Consider the following 18748-nt stretch of genomic DNA (forward strand, 5'->3'; position numbering starts at 1 on the left):
TCCGAGACTTACGAGTGCTGCTTGTAATAGGGAGTGACACTCCTTCACCTAAAGAGATTTCTTTACATGATTAAAAAAATGTATTGAAGATAAGAAGAAGTATTCATAGCTAGATTGTATAGCCATTCAGTCTTCACCAGCCACCGTGCCCCCTTTCTTAAGCACATTTTACATTGTTTACACTTCCAATCCAAAGCTGCTTGGAAGCACGTGCTCAACAGCCCACTCACTCATACATACAGGGGAGTCAGTAATGTTTCAAAGAAGTTGATAACTGAAAAATGTTTTACACATTTGCGAGTTGCACTTAATGCCACTTTGAAGAGTTTTCAGAAATATCATGACGGGACAACTTGATGTGGCAGTGATGCAGGTCTCTGACGTTAATCACTTTGGTGAAACCCACAAGCACGGGTATACTGCTGACAAACCTGGAAACATAATCAGGGCGAACTAGAATTTGAACCCACAATCATAGGTTTCTGGCATGCCCAAGGGATGCAACTCTGCACAGCTACTTGCAGGGCCATTAGACGACTGGGCCACCCGTGCCTCTGTGATGAATATGATACTGACCATGCTGCAGCCACGAGCACGGTAATGGTGCTGACAGAACTAGAATAGCTAATGTTCTCAACACAAACCACCCTGAATAGCTAGTGTTCTCAAAACAAGCCACCCGGAATAGCTAGTGTTCTCAACACAAGCCACCCTAAATAGCTAGTGCTCTCAACACAAACCACCCTGAATAGCTAGTGTTCTCTACACAAGCCACCCTGAATAGCTAGTGTTCTCAACACTAACAGCCCTGAATAGCTAGTGTTCTCAACACAAACCACCCTGAATAGCTAGTGTTCTCAACACAAGCCACCCTGAATAGCTAGTGTTCTCAACAAACCACCCTGAATAGCTAGTGTTCTCAACACAAGCCACCCTGAATAGCTAGTGCTCTCAACACAAGCCACCCTGAATAGCTAGTGCACTCCCTGAATAGCTAGTGTTCTCAACAAACCACCCTGAATAGATAATGTTCTCAACACAAGCCACCCTGAATAGCTAGTGCTCTCAAAACAAGCCACATTCAATAGCTTGTGCTCCTAACTCTACCAGACAGTCAACCTGATGTTACAAACACAGGGCTTAAAAATTAACAACTTGATAAAGTGCATGAAATCAGTTGAAAAGCTGAATACATCTCTGGTCTGTTACACTCCATTAAAGTAGCAGCGCCACACCCAGCAACAATAATTATTGGTTACACAAATAACCATCTTCAGAATTAATACATAGATCTAACTTTCATGGACAATGGTGCTTTCAGCATGGGGCTTATTACTGCACTAGCTGGCATAAGCTTTGATGTATTAATCTTACAGAATGACTGGCCATGCCTCATTCATGAGTCTACACCTTTGAAGTTCATAAATAGATATTCAGGTCATTGCATAGCTGATACAAGTTTATCCAAAGATGAACCCTGTAATCAGTAATACTGAAATGCGATGTTAATTGTGAGCTAGTTTGAGGACATATTGTGGACATATTTGGTAGAGAACGGGGATTTCTATCCTGACAATGTTCATGGTGTGAGTAAGTATAATTTTGGCTCTTACATGTCTTTGAATGTCTAGGTCAGTGCAATCAATGGTTGGTTGGTTGGGTGGTTTGTTGTTTAACGCCTCACTCAGCAATATTCCAGCTATATGACAGCGGTCAATCCAGTCATTGACATCATGAGCATCGATCCGGGCAATTGGGATCGATGACATGCATCAACCAAGTCAGCGAGCCTGACCACCCGATCCCGTTAGTCGCCTTTTACGACAAGCATAGTCACCTTTTATGGTAAGCATGGGTTGCTGAAGACCTATTCTACCGCGTAATCGTCATGGGTCCTGCAATCAATGGTGGATAACAGGGATTGATTTCGCTATATCCAAGCTGCACCAGTGCAGGTAAAACATTGCTAGTGCAGGTAACATTTATTGCCAGGCTGCACCCAGTGCAGGTAACATTTCCCACTACAAGTGGTCGTCAGCAGTGATATTTGATAAGAGTGGAAAACTGAATTCTTTTAGAACTGGCTGCATATCTCTTTGAATGCAGGAAATAAAGTTCATGAAAATAGTGAAATACACAGGTGTTCTGAATGCAGTGAACTTGCAGAACTTATTCTTCACAATTACCACTTGAACTATCACTCATGAGGTTACAATGACATGAAACAGACACATTGAAACTTCTTTTTAAGGTTGTTTACTGGATACAGAATGTGAAAAGCCATATACAGATTTACAGTTTATTTTCTCTTTGAATTTATTTAATATTCAAAATACAGGGCTTTAAATTCATGATAAACTTGTGCAGCTATTATGTTGGTAGTGCATCCTGATTAACTTAAATTGCACTTGGTGCAGGTGGTAAAACAGAATTGAATCGTTCCCTGGGTGAGCATCAACAATCCATGTTGTCAATGTACGGCATTTCACAATCAGCCAGGTCACACATTGCAACATCAAGGCCGGAAAAGCATGACGTACTAGGGACCTATCCTGCTCCGAATCCATACAGGAGACAAGCATGGGGTACTGGGGACCTATCCAGCCCCCAATCCATACAGGAGACAAGCATGGGGTACTGGGGACTAATCCTGCCATGAATCCATACAGGAGACAAGCATTGGGTACTGGGGACTAATCCTGCCATGAATCCATACAGGAGACAAGCATGGGGTACTGGGGACCTATCCTGTCCCCAATCCATACAGGAGACAAGCATGGGGTACTGGGGACTAATCCTGTCCCCAATCCATACAGGAGACAAGCATGGGGTACTGGGGACCTATCCAGCCCCCAATCCATACAGGAGACAAGCATGGGGTACTGGGGACCTATCCTTCCCCCAATCCATACAGGAGACAAGCATGGGGTACTGGGGACCTATCCTGCCCCCAATCCATACAGGAGACAAGCATGGGGTACTGGGGACCTATCCTGCCCCGAATCCATACAGGAGACAAGCATGGGGTACTGGGGACTAATCCTGCCCCGAATCCATACAGGAGACAAGCATGGGGAACTGGGGACTAATCCTGCCATGAATCCATACAGGAGACAAGCATTGGGTACTGGGGACTAATCCTGCCATGAATCCATACAGGAGACAAGCATGGGGTACTGGGGACCTATCCTGTCCCCAATCCATACAGGAGACAAGCATGGGGTACTGGGGACTAATCCTGTCCCCAATCCATACAGGAGACAAGCATGGGGTACTGGGGACCTATCCAGCCCCCAATCCATACAGGAGACAAGCATGGGGTACTGGGGACTAATCCTGCCCCCAATCCATACAGGAGACAAGCATGGGGTACTGGGGACCTATCCTGCCCCCAATCCATACAGGAGACAAGCATGGGGTACTGGGGACCTATCCTGCCCCGAATCCATACAGGAGACAAGCATGGGGTACTGGGGACTAATCCTGCCCCGAATCCATACAGGAGACAAGCATGGGGAACTGGGGACCTATCCTGCCCTGAATCCATACAGGAGACAAGCATGGGGTACTGGGGACTAATCCTGCCCTGAATCCATACAGGAGACAAGCATGGGGTACTGGGGACTAATCCTGCCCTGAATCCATACAGGAGACAAGCATGGGGTACTGGGGACCTATCCTGCCCCCAATCCATACAGGAGACAAGCATGGGGTACTGGGGACTATCCAGCCCAGAATCCACACAGGAGACCCAACACTTCCCAGCAGAACCACATGGGAATACTCACGTAAGATCTTCAGAATGAGGGAAAGATGGCAATCATACCATGGTTGATCACTGTGAGCATAGATCAGACCATTCAGATGTTCGACTTCCAGCTTCCAACCCTTTTAACCCTGCAGTGGTCTGTGACACCCAGTGGTCAAATCATTGTACACCATGCTGAAGACCTATGTTCCAATCCCCACATGGTACAAACTGTGAACCTATTCCTGGTCTCCTAAACTGCTACAAGCTGTGTTCACAATCCAGATTGGAATTCTTTTTCTATAATTGAGGTCAGTGATTATGAAATATGTGAAAGAAGAAGCCATGGTGGAGTGATGACTAGAGCAGTTTTTTTTTATTAATTAGTTAATTAGAATTGGTGCACATCTTTAACAATGTGCCAGAATAAAAGAATTTGAATGTTTATTTGTCCTCGGACAGATCAACTGTAAAAAGCCAACCTGTCCAGATCTTTATTGATATGATCTTCAACCAGTAAAACGGTGAGGTGAGGTGAGGTGAGGTGAGGTGAGGTGAGGTGAGGTGAGGTGAGGTGAGGTGAGGTGAGCTTTAACATCGCATCCAAGATTATTGCGCTCTTATAGCAATGTGCATGCACATAGATGAGGCTGCTTGAACTTTTCCAGACTCATGCCGGTTTTATAGTACTAGCCCAACGAGTTACCCTGCCACAGTTTAACATGAATACCCCATTCGAGCTGACCTGCCTTGTTTAATCCCCTTAATGCCGAACAACAGGCAGAATAACAAGTTCACACTGCTATCATCAATGCAAAATAGATAACTAATCCTTTGCACCCAACAACATGTACCCAATAAAACACACTAAAATAGAAACCTGACCCTTTTTATCAGGGGTCATCCGAGCATTAGCACCACCCCTCATTCTGCCAGTGTACACCACCACTAAACAGGCCCTTTCTGCCCACTCCATACACACAGTGATTTATCACATAACTACCATGGTATAACTGTCGTATACAATAGCTGGGTGATATGGCTCTCGGAGTGTTAACCGCTTTTGTCTCGTGTGAACAGTAAACAGACAAAAAAGGGAGTTGTCGCCCATCACTGACATTATGAAAAGCTTTCACATCACAAGCACATTTTATAAATGTAAAAATGGGTGTGTGATGACAAATTTAAATTGCCTACTTAAATGTTCATTGGCTGTCAAACTTGAACAAGTATGAATTCTTAATAACAAACATTCAGAAAACCAACAAGTGAAGAGAAAACTTTTCCATTCGAGGTGCTGCTGTTAACATTATCATGCAACATATATCTTTTGTGTTTGTTGTTAAATGCTGCACTCAGCAATATTCCAGCTACATGACGGCGGTCTGTAAATATTTGAGTCTGGACCAGACAATTGAGTGATTGACATCATGAGCATCAATCCATGCAATTGGGATACAATGACATGTATCAACCAAGTCAGCGAGCCTGACCAACCGATCCCGTTAGTCACCTTTTACAACAAGCATAGTCGCCTTTTACAACAAACATAGTCGCCTCTTACAACAAGCATAGTCGCCTTTTAAGGCAAGCATGGGTTGCTGAAGACCAACATATATCCAATTACTTACTATTTTTCAAGGCAGCTGGTATTGAACGCAGACTGGAATATGGTACCGTTTTCCTGAAAAATCAACAAAACAATTACAACATGACAAAATAGAAACCAAACCTCAATGGAGTATTCTCTATTACAGTTTTGCACATCAATTTTACGCCCATATTGTGGGAGCGAACATTACAAAAGGGTTTCATATAGCTTGTGGAGAATAGAACCTGTTTTGACAAGGAGTCAAGGCTTCAACCACTGGGCTGGCTATCCATAACACTCAAAACACCCAATGACAAACATATTTCCATTCATGAATCCATGGGGCAGGCCTGAAATTAGATCACACCAACTTTCAAGTCAGGTCAGCCAATATTCCACACACCATACAAAGATTGTCCCACAAGAAACAAAAATATACATGCCACGTTTATGAATAAGTCTCCAGATTCATGTTTTAAAAAAATTCATGAGTGATTCACACACAGTTCAGCAAGTCAGAGAGTTATGTTCCAAGCATATCAGCCTCTGCTCGGATATGTCAACTCCACATCCATCAATTAAGCAATCACCTGTCCCTTAATCCCAAGCCATGTTCCTTATCACAAGTACATACAACTGTAATATCATCCGGCTATAATATCCCTATCTGATATAATCAACAATCAGTTAAAATGTCTCTAAAGATCCAGTTCCGTAAACAAAACTTGATCCCGACTTCACCCGTCTTGACAAGTAGATTCGGGTACCGAGAACACTCACTTCAGACGATCAGGTAGAGAGCAGATTCATTCGAGCCCGAGTTGGGTGTCGTGAGTACATTCACTTGAAACTATCAGTTAGGGAGGGGATACTACTAAACATTGAACTGTCTCAGTGGCGTGTCTTCCCGAGTTCATTCTTATGTCAAGTCACGCTATCGGGACAACATTTTACCACCTGTTGGTAGGTAAACTATTACAGTGATCAGACAAAAAACATAACAATTAAACAGCACTGAGAATAGGCCAGACACAGGTGACAAAGGGCCATCCATACAAAGGTTAAACATATCAGTGATGTTATTGAAGAAAATATATGTCAGGCGTGTCATTGCAACAATCTCCTGAAGAAACATGACGAGAAGGAACTATTTGACAGATATCTACCACTTCTCCCCATTTATTGTCTATTGTTATCATAATATTGTGTCCACATTTCTCTAACCTGGCCATAGTGTTGGGAGCATGTAGTGTCAACCCCAACACACAGGCATTATCATGGCGCAAGCCCGGGGCACAGGAAACGGTCATGTTGACACAGCAAGATTTACAGAAAGATGTACAGCAATATAAACACAATGACTGACTGCTTTTTAATGCAGGGATGAGAACGGACATTTTCCTTATCAGCTGAAACATCTTTCCGATGGAGCGTTGGTACATAATTTGGAGTGTTTATGGGGAGAAGCCATCAGATTTTAACAAATTTTAGGTCACTAAAATTCACGGATTCATGGATGATTCTCCTCCCTGTTAATAAGTGGGTGGGTTGGCTTGAATGAGGGATTGTTTTGTTCCACAGGAAACGTGGGTTGGTTTGAGTGAGCAAATGTTGTTTAATTCCACAGGAAGCGATCAGGTTGATTCAGTAAACAAAGACTTAAATCCACAATTTTTGGTTCCTGGCATGCCAAAGGGAGGCAACTCTGCATGGAAATTGTATGGTCTTAGGTGATTGGACAAACTGTTCCCAGGGTACTATTATTACTTCCTATTAGTGATTGACCGGTGGAAGAGAAACCAGTGATTGATATTATGAGCAATGATCAGACAACCAAATCACTGACCCTCTCCTGATCCAATAAGTCGCTTTGTAAGACCAACAAAGGTTGTTAGGGACCAGTTTTAACATGGTATGCCCACAAGGTTAAAAGGTGAAACTAGAGGCATTTAATGTTTTCAAATTCTCCTCGAAACTGGTCTGTTCTCGGGAAGGAACCATCTTGTAAGCTACAGCAAGAGGTGATGGTTTACAAATAGCCATAATGATCAAAATAATCCTGCCAGACATGTGGGTTTGAAGAGAGGCAAGGAAGGCTAAATTAACCTTTTAAAATCTCTTCGAAACTAGTCTGCTTTCAGGGATGAACCATCGTGTAGGCTACAGTAAGAGGTGGTGGCTGACAAATCGCTATAATGATTAATATAATCCTGCCAGACATGTGGGTTTGAAGAGAGGCAAGGAAGGATACAATTACCATGACCCATCAGTACACCTACTGCATACAAGGGGAGGACGAAGCACAGTTACTTGGGAAACTGACTGCTAGCGGACACAAGCATGTCAGACTGAGGGGGAGACCACATGCATTAGTGAGTGAGTGAGTGAGTTGGGCTCACCTTGAAAGGCGTTGCATCACATGACATGTCAGCTTGTTGGAAGAAATTAAGCCATCAGCATTTAACACTTGAAATCACAGGTATTGTGTTACATAAAGTCATAATTGGGGCAAGAGAAAAACATCAAAACATTTATAATAAACCTGCCAGAATAATTAATTCAAATAAAAGATTGAATTTGAGTAGACAGGGCTGTATTATATCTATTATACATGCAGGTTCTTGTAAAACAAGTTATCCATATTTATAAACTACATATTGATTAGTGGGAAAAATCATCTGTTCTTAGAGTGTGTGAGTATGATTTTACACTGCTTTTAGCAATATTCCAGCAATATCACAAAGGGGGACACCAGAAATAGGCTTCACACATTGTACCCATATTCTTAGAGCAATGATGAAATAAAGCAAAAAACAGTTTTGCACCACTTTTAGCAATATTACCGTTAAAAAATAATTCTACCCATGTAGGGAATCGAACCCAGGCCTTTGTCATGATGAACACCAAATCTAACTTTTGTGCTTTTATATCATATGATATGATATGATATGATATGATATGATATGATATGATATGATATGATATGATATGATATGATATGATATGATATGATATTATATTATATTATAGGGGTTGGTCAATACTGATCCAGTTGTAATTCTACCATGTTCCATCTTGCTTCTACCACAAGGGACACATAAGAACCCACATACCCATGTTGACGACAGTACATCAATTGGCGATGGAAGCCAATAAAAGCTGATAAAGAGGGTTTTGTTCAGGCACTTCTTAATTCCACCTGCTACGACCCCCTCAAGCATCAACTCAATGCCGACTTACACCTCCAATGATCCGTCCTGACAATGTAATATTTACAAAGACCAAACACCTCCTTTGCTACTCCAAGGACGCCTCTAAGTGCACTTGCACATGACAACACATGACAGCAAACGTTCACATAAGGGAACATAACACTCTTATGTTATTGTTAGGAATATCTGGAGACCAGCAGTTTCACACGTACGGTTTAAAAGAAGCCTCACCCTGCAATCATATTTCACATGGGATATCATCCTGTACACAATAGATTAATACTTATGTATATTTGACACTCTTTTCACTACCCCTGAGGCACATAGATGAATTGTCCATGACTAATATCAAAACTTAAAATAGATTTCTCAAAATGCATAAAAGTGTAAGACAAATATAAAGATATTGATTAAACATTCTACACCAATGGCATAGAAACAATATCTTACGTCCAAAAAGTGAAAAGCAATTTATCACACATAAAAAGTTCTGATAAAAGGCAATAAAAAATAATTCAATTAAACATTCCACACATAAAAAATATAATAAATAAGCGGAGACAAAATACATAAAACTGACAAGGCATTTATCAAAATACGTGAAACGTTAAGACACGCAAGACAAAAGAAACCACTCACTTCTCCTTCCTGTCAATTTCCCGAGTCATATGTAGAAGTTGCAACTGTCAATCTCTCCAACTCAACTGTACCAACTCATCCAACCCGGCCTAGTCATGATATAATATCATCCATGGTTGCTAGATATATGGGTCAGAGGGCCTCGATTCTCATCCCCACCACACCCATGTCTGTTCTATCACAAAGACTTTCTACTTCGCAACAAACTACCGACAATCACATATCTGGCTGTTCAACCACTTGAAACCTCCCAGCACTGAACGAGTGTCCATGAATAAATTTCCACTAAACTTTCATCAGTCAGCATCATGCATACATGGAAATTTCATTTGTAAACATCTAATCAACCAGGAATCTTTTCACAAAACAATTTCACATTCCGTTTATAAGCCATAGAGGGCAATCTTAGTGATAGGTCACATCTACAATCCACTAGGAAAACAGTTAATTGTAAGAACTTATGTGTACATATAATAGCTAAAAACCAGCGGAGCAGAATAGCAAGGCAAAAGAAATGGTTTCATATACCAGTAATTATTATCACACATGATTGCTCACACTTCCAGCAGAGTGGGAGTCGAGTTGTATCACCCATCACAATGTAGTGTAACTAAGGCACAAAGGCAGGTCGTGCTGGGCGATGTACAAATGAGTGAGAAAACATAAAAGCTTTTATGGTTATGAAGCAATTTTGCAGTGATGATATGGCTATGAGTTTCCAGAATTAAGATGTTTTGGTAAGTTATTTGGTTATGACTTTCTTTTATACTGGAGGATTTATGGTTGCTCAGCAATGGGAAGAGTACTTATAAGTTCTTTTTCATACAAAATTGTGTCTTGTTTGTGTTTTAAGCCACAATATTCCAGCTATATGATATTCCTATATATAATTGAATCTGGACCAGACAATCCAGTGATTGACAACATAAGCATCGATCAACGCTATTGGTATATGATATGCATACATGGGTACATGTGTGTATGGCTGCTTGTACTAGTCCAGATGAATGCTGGTTTTATAGTGCTAGATCAAGGAAATACCATGTTTACCAGTTTAACTTTAATACCCCACTCAGACACAACATTCAGACCCCAAGCTGACCAGTCCTTGTTCTATCCCCTTAATGCGGAGTGCCAGGCAAGGCAATATCAATAACCATTTTTAAACGACATGAGATGGAATCTGATTGGTCAGTAGGATGGACATAGAAAGGACATATCTAACTGCAACTGGCACACTACAATCAAGCCACAAAAGTCCATCTTTGTTTAAGTCAATTAACTCCCTTGCATTAGAAACATGGTCAACATATTAACCATAATTAACAATTTCACAAATGATTCAAGTTTCAATATGACATACATGTCCTAATACCTAGAACCATGAAATTAAAACAAATTAATAAGATTCTCTTAAACTTTTTTCAGAAGCCAAAATAATGAACGCAAGAGTGCTCTGAGAGCACAACATTCCCCACATGAAATTTTTTAACGAGTTTATATATTCTTTGGATTTTATGAAATAACAACAGTAGATGGCACTGCATTTGAAACAAATTGTGCAAAAAACTGGAGGAGGAGTAGATTTCATGAAGCTCCGTAAAACAGGGGCAGTTACTCTGTCAAAATTTGTCAAAATGAAACGGGACTGTGATATGAGTATCATCAACATGTCGACATCTTGTGTGTAGAGTGTCAGCGATATTCTCTAAAAGCTGGAGGAGGAGTTGATTTCACAAGCTTAGTACCTCTCTCACAATTAGGCAAATGAAGCTCCGTAAAACAGGGGCAGTAACTCTGTCAAAAATAGTCGCAATGAAACGGGACTGCGATATGCATATCAACAACATGTCGACATCTTGTGTGTGGAGTGTCAGGGATATTCTCTGGAAACTGTAGGATAAGTTTAATACCCTCTGTGGGACGGACAGACAGATAGACAGACAGGACAGATGGACGGACGGACGGAGTACCTTTTCCTTTGAGTACCATAAGGGTGATCACTGATACATTGACTGAGGTAATAATCATGCAGCGCTTCAAACATTTACAATGCATATTGAAGTTATGCACATACAAGTGGATTATTATTATTATCATTATTATTATTATTATTATTATTATTAGGGCTCTGAGACAAAAGGCTAGAAGCCCTATTGTAATCATCTTCAATATTGGAAGATAAGTTGATTCTGTTTGTTGTTTAACGTCACACTCAGCAATATTCCAGATATATGTTGGCGGTCTGTAAATAATCAAATCTGGACCAGACATTCCGGTGATCGACAGCCTAAACTTTGATCCATGCAATTGGGATACGATGACATACATCAACCATTAGTCAGGGAGCCTGACAAGCCCCAATCCCGTAAGTCGCCTCTTACGACAAGCATAGTCGCCTCTTACGACAAGCATAGTCGCCTCTTACGACAAGCATAGTCGCCTCTTGTGGCATGCATGGGTTGCTGAAGACATATTCTTACCCAGGACTTCAGGGGTTGGCAAGTTTGTATTGGGCTTCAGATCCTGAATACTTCTAATGCACTGTATAACATGAATAATATTTTTCTCAAACGTTGATTTTCATCTAAAGCCAAAAAGGGACTTTTTCAATCCAATTAATGTTTGATCAGAACCCTGCCTTTCAGACGTATCTGTACAAGGGAATGTCTATGTTCAATGGAGGGTTTGCTACTTATGAAGTACAGAAAGCTGTATGTAGATGTACACATTTCATAATCAATACACTAGAAACTGGCCCCACCTTCCTTTCAACCTCTGAACACTATTTGCCTTTCCTGATGATGTACAAGTTACAGAAAAAAGATGACATTTTGTCAGTCTTGTTTCAAACACATTTTTATCATTTACTCATGTCTATAGAGACTATGACAAAACATTGAAGTTTGAAGTAGAATGTTGAAGTGGAATGTGCAAACCAAACCATTTTGTTATCAATGCTATGAATACTGCTTATTATACTGTATATCATGTTTTAACAGTAACCAAAAGTGTTTACTTTGAAAAAGTCGAGAAGAAATGTGACAACCTATAATAGCCTGAGCATCAAGGGAAACAGTGTATCGAGGCACAAACGGGAGCAGTCTCTCGGGGGCACAAACGGGAGCAGTGTCTCGGGCACAAACGGGAGCAGTGTCTCGTGGCACAAACGGGAGCAGTGTCTCGGGGCACAAACGGGAGCAGTGTCTCGGGGCACAAACGGGAGCAGTGTCTCGGGGCACAAATGGGAGCAGTGTCTCGTGGCACAAATGGGAGCAGTGTCTCGAGGCACAAACAGGAGCAGTGTCTGGGGGCACAAACAGGAGCAGTGTCTCGTTGCACAAATAGGAGCAGTGTCTCGTGGCACAAACGGGAGCAGTGTCTCGTTGCACAAATAGGAGCAGTGTCTCAGGCACAAACGGGAGCAGTGTCTCGGGGCACAAACGGGAGCAGCGTCTCAGGCACAAACTGGAGCAGTCTCTTGGGGCACAAACGGGAGCAGTGTCTCGTTGCACAAATGGGAGCAGTGTCTCGTGGCACAAACGGGAGCAGTGTCTCGGGGCACAAACGGGAGCAGTGTCTCGGGGCACAAACGGGAGCAGTGTCTCGGGGCACAAACGGGAGCAGTGTCTCGGGGCACAAACGGGAGCAGTGTCTCGGGGCACAAACTGGAGCAGTCTCTTGGGGCACAAACGGGAGCAGTGTCTCGGGGCACAAACGGGAGCAGTGTCTCGGGGCACAAACGGGAGCAGTGTCTCGGGGCACAAACGGGAGCAGCGTCTCAGGCACAAACTGGAGCAGTCTCTTGGGGCACAAACGGGAGGAGCAGTGTCTCGTGGCACAAACGGGAGCAGTGTCTCGTGGCACAAACGGGAGCAGTGTCTCGGGGCACAAACGGGAGCAGTGTCTCGGGGCACAAACGGGAGCAGTGTCTCGGGGCACAAACGGGAGCAGTGTCTCGGGGCACAAACGGGAGCAGTCTCTTGGGGCACAAACGGGAGCACTGTCTCGTTGCACAAACAGGAGCAGTGTCTCGGGGCACAAACAGGAGCAGCGTCTCGTGGCACAAACAGGAGCAGGGGCACAAACAGGAGCAGTGTCTCGTTGCACAAACAGGAGCAGTGTCTCGGGGCACAAATAGGAGCAGCGTCTCGGGCACAAACGGGAGCAGTGTCTCGTGGCACAAACAGGAGCAGTGTCTCGCGGCACAAACAGGAGCAGGGGCACAAACAGGAGCAGCGTCTCGGGCACAAACAGGAGCAGTGTCTCGTGGCACAAACAGGAGCAGGGGCACAAACAGGAGCAGTGTCTCCAGGCACAAACAGGAGCAGGGGCACAAACAGGAGCAGTGTCTCGGGGCACAAACGGGAGCAGTGTCTCGGGGCACAAACGGGAGCAGTGTCTCGGGGCACAAACGGGAGCAGTGTCTCGGGGGCACAAACGGGAGCAGTGTCTCGGGGGCACAAACGGGAGCAGTCTCTCGGGGGCACAAACAGGAGCAGTGTCTCGGGCACAAACAGGAGCAGTGTCTCGGGGCACAAACAGGAGCAGTCTCTCGGGGCACAAACGGGAGCAGCGTCTCGTTGCACAAACAGGAGCAGCGTCTCGTGGCACAAACAGGAGCAGTCTCTTGGGGCACAAACGGGAGCAGTGTCTCGGGGCACAAACGGGAGCAGTCTCTTGGGGCACAAACAGGAGCAGCGTCTTGGGGCACAAATGGGAGCAGTCTCTTGGAGCACAAACGGGTGCAGTGTCTCGTTGCACAAACAGGAGCAGCGTCTCGTGGCACAAACAGGAGCAGGGGCACAAACAGGAGCAGTGTCTCGTTGCACAAACAGGAGCAGTGTCTCGGGGCACAAATAGGAGCAGCGTCTCGGGCACAAACGGGAGCAGTGTCTCGTGGCACAAACAGGAGCAGTGTCTCGCGGCACAAACAGGAGCAGGGGCACAAACAGGAGCAGCGTCTCGGGCACAAACAGGAGCAGTGTCTCGTGGCACAAACAGGAGCAGTGTTTCTGGGCACAAACAGGAGCAGGGGCACAAACAGGAGCAGTGTCTCGGGGCACAAACGGGAGCAGTGTCTCGGGGGCACAAACGGGAGCAGTGTCTCGGGGGCACAAACGGGAGCAGTGTCTCGGGCACAAACAGGAGCAGTGTCTCGGGGCACAAACGGGAGCAGTCTCTCGGGGCACAAACGGGAGCAGCGTCTCAGGAACAAACGGGAGCAGTCTCTTGGGGCACAAACGGGAGCAGTGCCTCGGGGCACAAACAGGAGCAGGGGCACAAACGGGAGCAGTGTCTCCGGGCACAAACAGGAGCAGTGTCTCGGGGCACAAACAGGAGCAGTGTCAAAACTTAAATTTAAGTGAGTGAGTGAGTGAGAATGGTTTTACGCCGCTTTTAGCAATATTCCAGCAATATCACGGCGGGGGACACCAGACACATTGTACCCGTGTCGGGAATCGAACCCGGGTCTTCGGCGTGACGAGCAAACGCTTTAACCACTGGGCTACCCGACCGCCCCTAAATTTAAGAAAGCAATAACTATTGTACATATTTAATCAAGACCACTGAGCTCCAGAAGTAGACATATATCTACATAAACTAGTTCATGGAAAAGCATCCACTTAGTATTAGAACTTAGCTTGTCGGATTGCTATAAGAAATATTTCTTTCAATATTAAATACCTGTTGTGAATTTATTCCTTAAAGGGATTAAAATGGGGGTTGTTTTAGAAATAAGGTATAGCAATCATTGATTTCATCCCCATTTTGCCTCTCACCAACACAATATATTGCAGAAGACTTATTTTGTTTGCTGTTTAATCCCATGCTTCACTCCACAATTTCACAAGTTATATGATGGCGGTGACCTGTAAAATAATCGGGTCTGGACCCAAAAACTAGATTGCTATTATGAGCCACATTCCTCAGTGTTGGGGTATGCACACAATCAGAATAGTCACTGACCTCGCCAACCAATTTAGTCACCTTGTGCAACATGCATTCATACCTTGGGGTTTATTTGATCCTGGAATCCCAAGCAGACAATTTATTAATATGAAAAGGTGAGTTGAAATGGGGTTTTTAACGTTGGGTCCAAGATTATTGCACTTATATAGTGACTTGCATGCAATATGGTCATCCAGTCACAATTTAATCATCCAATCACCATACTTGCCATCCTATCACAATTTATCCATCCAATCACCATACTTGGCATACAAAGACAAATTTCACAAACCAATGATAATTTGACCATTCCAATTGTGGACATCCAATTACATTTTTGGACATCTAGTTATATCCTTGGGAGCTAATTCTACTCTGAAATCAGCAAAAGGGGACATTTTGAACAAATATCACATGTATTGCCACTACTTTCCTAACAACTTACTTTTCTCCAAGTTCCTCTATGAAGACTTCCACTGGTCCCTGGTTTTCTGACAAGTGTTGTATATGGGCATTATAGAGTCTGTCTGTGTGGCTGGCCAGCAATACCTGCAACATAGTTCAACAGTGTTATTAACTTGGCACAATTTACTTTTTCAAACCAAGACACTTTATTGCACAGTTCAAAGCACCATGCTCTATTTGAAATGGGTTTGTGGAAAAATACATTAGGTCTTGTTCAGGTAAGTGAATGTGAAATACATGCTTTGCCTGATACTTCAAGGTGCATTTTATTTCATGGTGTTTTTTTTGCTCTATTTATGAAAGATATCAAGTGTATTTGACCAAATATGTGATGACACATTCTGTATGGGACACAATGAGAACGCAGCAGACAGAGAGAGTTGCATTTTGGCACAGTGTTGATGCCTTGCTTTCTTCTTGTTTGTTTGTTGTTTAACGCAGCACTCTATATGACAGCGGTCTGTAAATAATCTACTGGACCAGACAATCCAGTGATTCACATCATGAGCATCAATCCACGCAATTGGGATACGATGACATGCATCAACCAAGTCAAAGAGCCTGACCATCCGATCCCATTAGTTGCCTTTTACGAAAAACAGAGTCGCCATTGACAGCAAGCATGGGTTGCTGAAGACCTATTCTACACGGGTCTTCACATTGAATGGAGATCACAATAAGTGACACTATGAAAATGGAATACACCCTACCGATAACCTAGAAACTATTTGGAAAACCAGGATATGAACCCACAATCATAGGTTTCTGGTACGCCCAAGGGATGCAACTCTGCACAGCAACTTGCAGGACCTAAAACAACTTGCCCCTAATGACTGTGACCTAGTAACAGATGAGAAAGTAAATCTCTTCATCATTCAAACACCTGTGGAAAAACTACCCCACCTGCACCCCACCCTTGCATATTTACATCTGTAATAACATGTTCCATCTAATAATATATCAAATATAGAGACTTTAAATCGTGAGCCATTGTTGTTTATTGATAATCAGTACATAAAAGTAATTCCGATAAAATAGACATTCTACTTAAATCTGAAACAGCTCCTATAAGCCATAACAGTATTGGAAGCTGTTCCTGAGAAGTTAACATGGGAAAGTTTATCTAACCACTTGAAATTCAATTCATGAATAAATCTTTCACTCCGCATTTGAATCTAGACTCTCATGATACCACGATACACAGTAGCCTGCCACACAAGTGACAAGTTAGGGTCGTAGCCAGACATTATATGAGTGGATGGCAAGCATGTAGCCAACTTCACTCACAAATGACTTGAGATGAATGCAGTGATGTTAGTTAACGGTTTATTATGCCACTGTCAACAATATTCTAGCTTTATGACTGCAGCCTCCAAATGATTCAGTGTCGATCGCTGATGTAAGTGTTAAAAGAAATCCCTTCTTGAAAATTAAAAATAACTTTTTTATGGGCTATGTTAAATGTTGAATACGTTATAATCTTCCATTAACTCTCTCCAAGTTTAAAATTGCTTTAGAAACTGGCTGATATATACAAAACTGAACGCAACCTCATTGCAAAAACAATGGTGTTAATGTTATCAAAGATGAGAACCACATGTTTTTCAGCTGTGATCTATACCGTGCTATGAGAAAAAATTATTGGTAAACTTTTGGAAACATATATTCCTTGTCATCCCATGTTTTTAGTAAATCTTTTTCAAAGCTATGATGAAAAAACTATTTCTTCGATAAGTAAATTTTTATTCTGTTCTCAGAAATTAATTGATGAAAAATAATGTGCCCCTTAAAATGACTGTGTAATGAGGGTATTGTGGGCCTAGTCCTTTTATTGACTTGTCTGTCTGTCCATCCAATGTTAAAAGACTTCTCAAAAGAAGTTAAAGAACCAATTATTTTTGCATGACAGATTAACTGCAATCATATGACAAAATACCATGACATGACAGACTAATTGTAGCAATACGAAAATATACTATGGCATGGTATGACATAACTATACTCATAATAACTTCTTTTGAGTGGTATATTTAACTATTTCCAAAACAAAAATGCCTTCTCTTTATTGAATATTGGGTATGTTGTGCATTTTGATGGGCAAATTCTGACCCCCCTCTGAACATAAATCAACATGTGAAAAGCCCCAACCCCTCCCCTCCCCCTTAGGGAGAATGGCCATTAAATATGCTGTGGTCTGGCCAACTGTGTGTCGCTTCTTAACCACGGGGCACATCCTCCACAGTTTCATGGTATAGTAGTGTTATAAACAAGTTGTAGTTTGGGTTATACATTTTCATGTGACATGACTAACAGTCTCAAAATGAAATTTCCAAATCACTAACTTCAGATTTCATTGTTAATTGTCAACCTGAATGTGTCGTAACGCAAATATGCCTTTTTATGCCACGACTACCTATACCCTGTAGTACTCACCAACTTAAGGAGAGAGAGAGAGAGAGAGAGAGAGGGAGAGGGAGAGGGAGAGAGAGTGGGAGAGAAGAGAGAGCGATGGAGAGAAGGGAGAGGAGAGAGAAGGGAGAGAGACAGAGGGAGAGAAGACAGAGGGAGAGAAGAGAGAGGGAGAGAGAAGGGAGGGAGAGAGGGGAGAGAGAAGAAAAGGGAGAGGAGAGAAGGGGGAGGGAGAGAAGGGAGAGAGGAGAGAGAGAAGAGAGAGAGAGAGAGACAGAGGGAGAGAAGAGAGGGAGAGAGAAGTGAGAGAGACAGAGGGAGAGAAGAAAGGGAGAGAAGAGAGGGGAGGGAGAGAAGATAGGAGAGGGAGAGAAGGGAGTGGGAGAGGGAGAGAAGAGAGAAGAGAGGGAGAGAAGGGAGAGGAAGAGAAGAGAGAAGGGAGAGGGAGAGAAGAGAGGGAGAGGGAGAGAAGGGAGAGGGAGAGAAGAGAAGAGAGGGAGAGAAGGGAGAGGGAGAGAAGAGAGAAGAGAGGGAGAGAAGGGAGAGAAGAGAGGGAGAGAAGGGAGAGGGAGAGAAGAGAGGGGAGGGAGAGAAGATAGGAGAGGGAGAGAAGGGAGTGGGAGAGGGAGAGAAGAGAGAAGAGAGGGAGAGAAGGGAGAGGAAGAGAAGAGAGAAGGGAGAGGGAGAGAAGAGAGGGAGAGGGAGAGAAGGGAGAGGGAGAGAAGAGAGAAG

At 43.2% G+C, this 18748-nt stretch overlaps 2 protein-coding genes across 2 annotated transcripts in view; one reads left to right on the plus strand and one right to left on the minus strand.

Moving 5' to 3' along the window:
- LOC139450766 (uncharacterized) overlaps nt 1-18748 on the minus strand; it is a 102423-nt gene that overhangs the window by 43466 nt on the left and 40209 nt on the right. The window contains exons 3-4 of the mRNA XM_071232595.1: nt 15588-15691; nt 5380-5432 (exon numbers count right to left, since the gene is read on the minus strand). The gene's annotated coding sequence lies outside the window, so the exon portion shown is untranslated. The remainder of the gene's footprint in view (nt 1-5379; nt 5433-15587; nt 15692-18748) is intronic.
- On the plus strand, nt 7598-14549 carry LOC139450193 (uncharacterized transmembrane protein DDB_G0289901-like). Its single transcript, XM_071231870.1, has 4 exons — nt 7598-7681; nt 12589-13128; nt 13214-13875; nt 13961-14549. Exons 1-4 carry the CDS (start codon nt 7598-7600, stop codon nt 14547-14549), a joined length of 1875 nt encoding a protein of 624 aa, XP_071087971.1.

The sequence above is a fragment of the Haliotis cracherodii genome, unplaced genomic scaffold (genome assembly GCF_022045235.1).
Source record: "Haliotis cracherodii isolate W230 unplaced genomic scaffold, xgHalCrac1.p SCAF_8, whole genome shotgun sequence".
Taxonomy (NCBI): domain Eukaryota; kingdom Metazoa; phylum Mollusca; class Gastropoda; order Lepetellida; family Haliotidae; genus Haliotis; species Haliotis cracherodii.

Coding starts and splice junctions, on each gene's coding strand:
- LOC139450193 (XM_071231870.1), top strand. CDS start 7,598: ATGACCCATCAGTACACCTACTGCATACAAGGGGAGGACGAAGCACAG. Junction 13,129..13,213: donor AACGGGAGCAGTGTCTCGGG/GCACAAACGGGA, acceptor TTGCACAAACAG/GAGCAGTGTCTCGGGGCACA. Junction 13,876..13,960: donor AACGGGAGCAGTCTCTTGGG/GCACAAACAGGA, acceptor TTGCACAAACAG/GAGCAGCGTCTCGTGGCACA.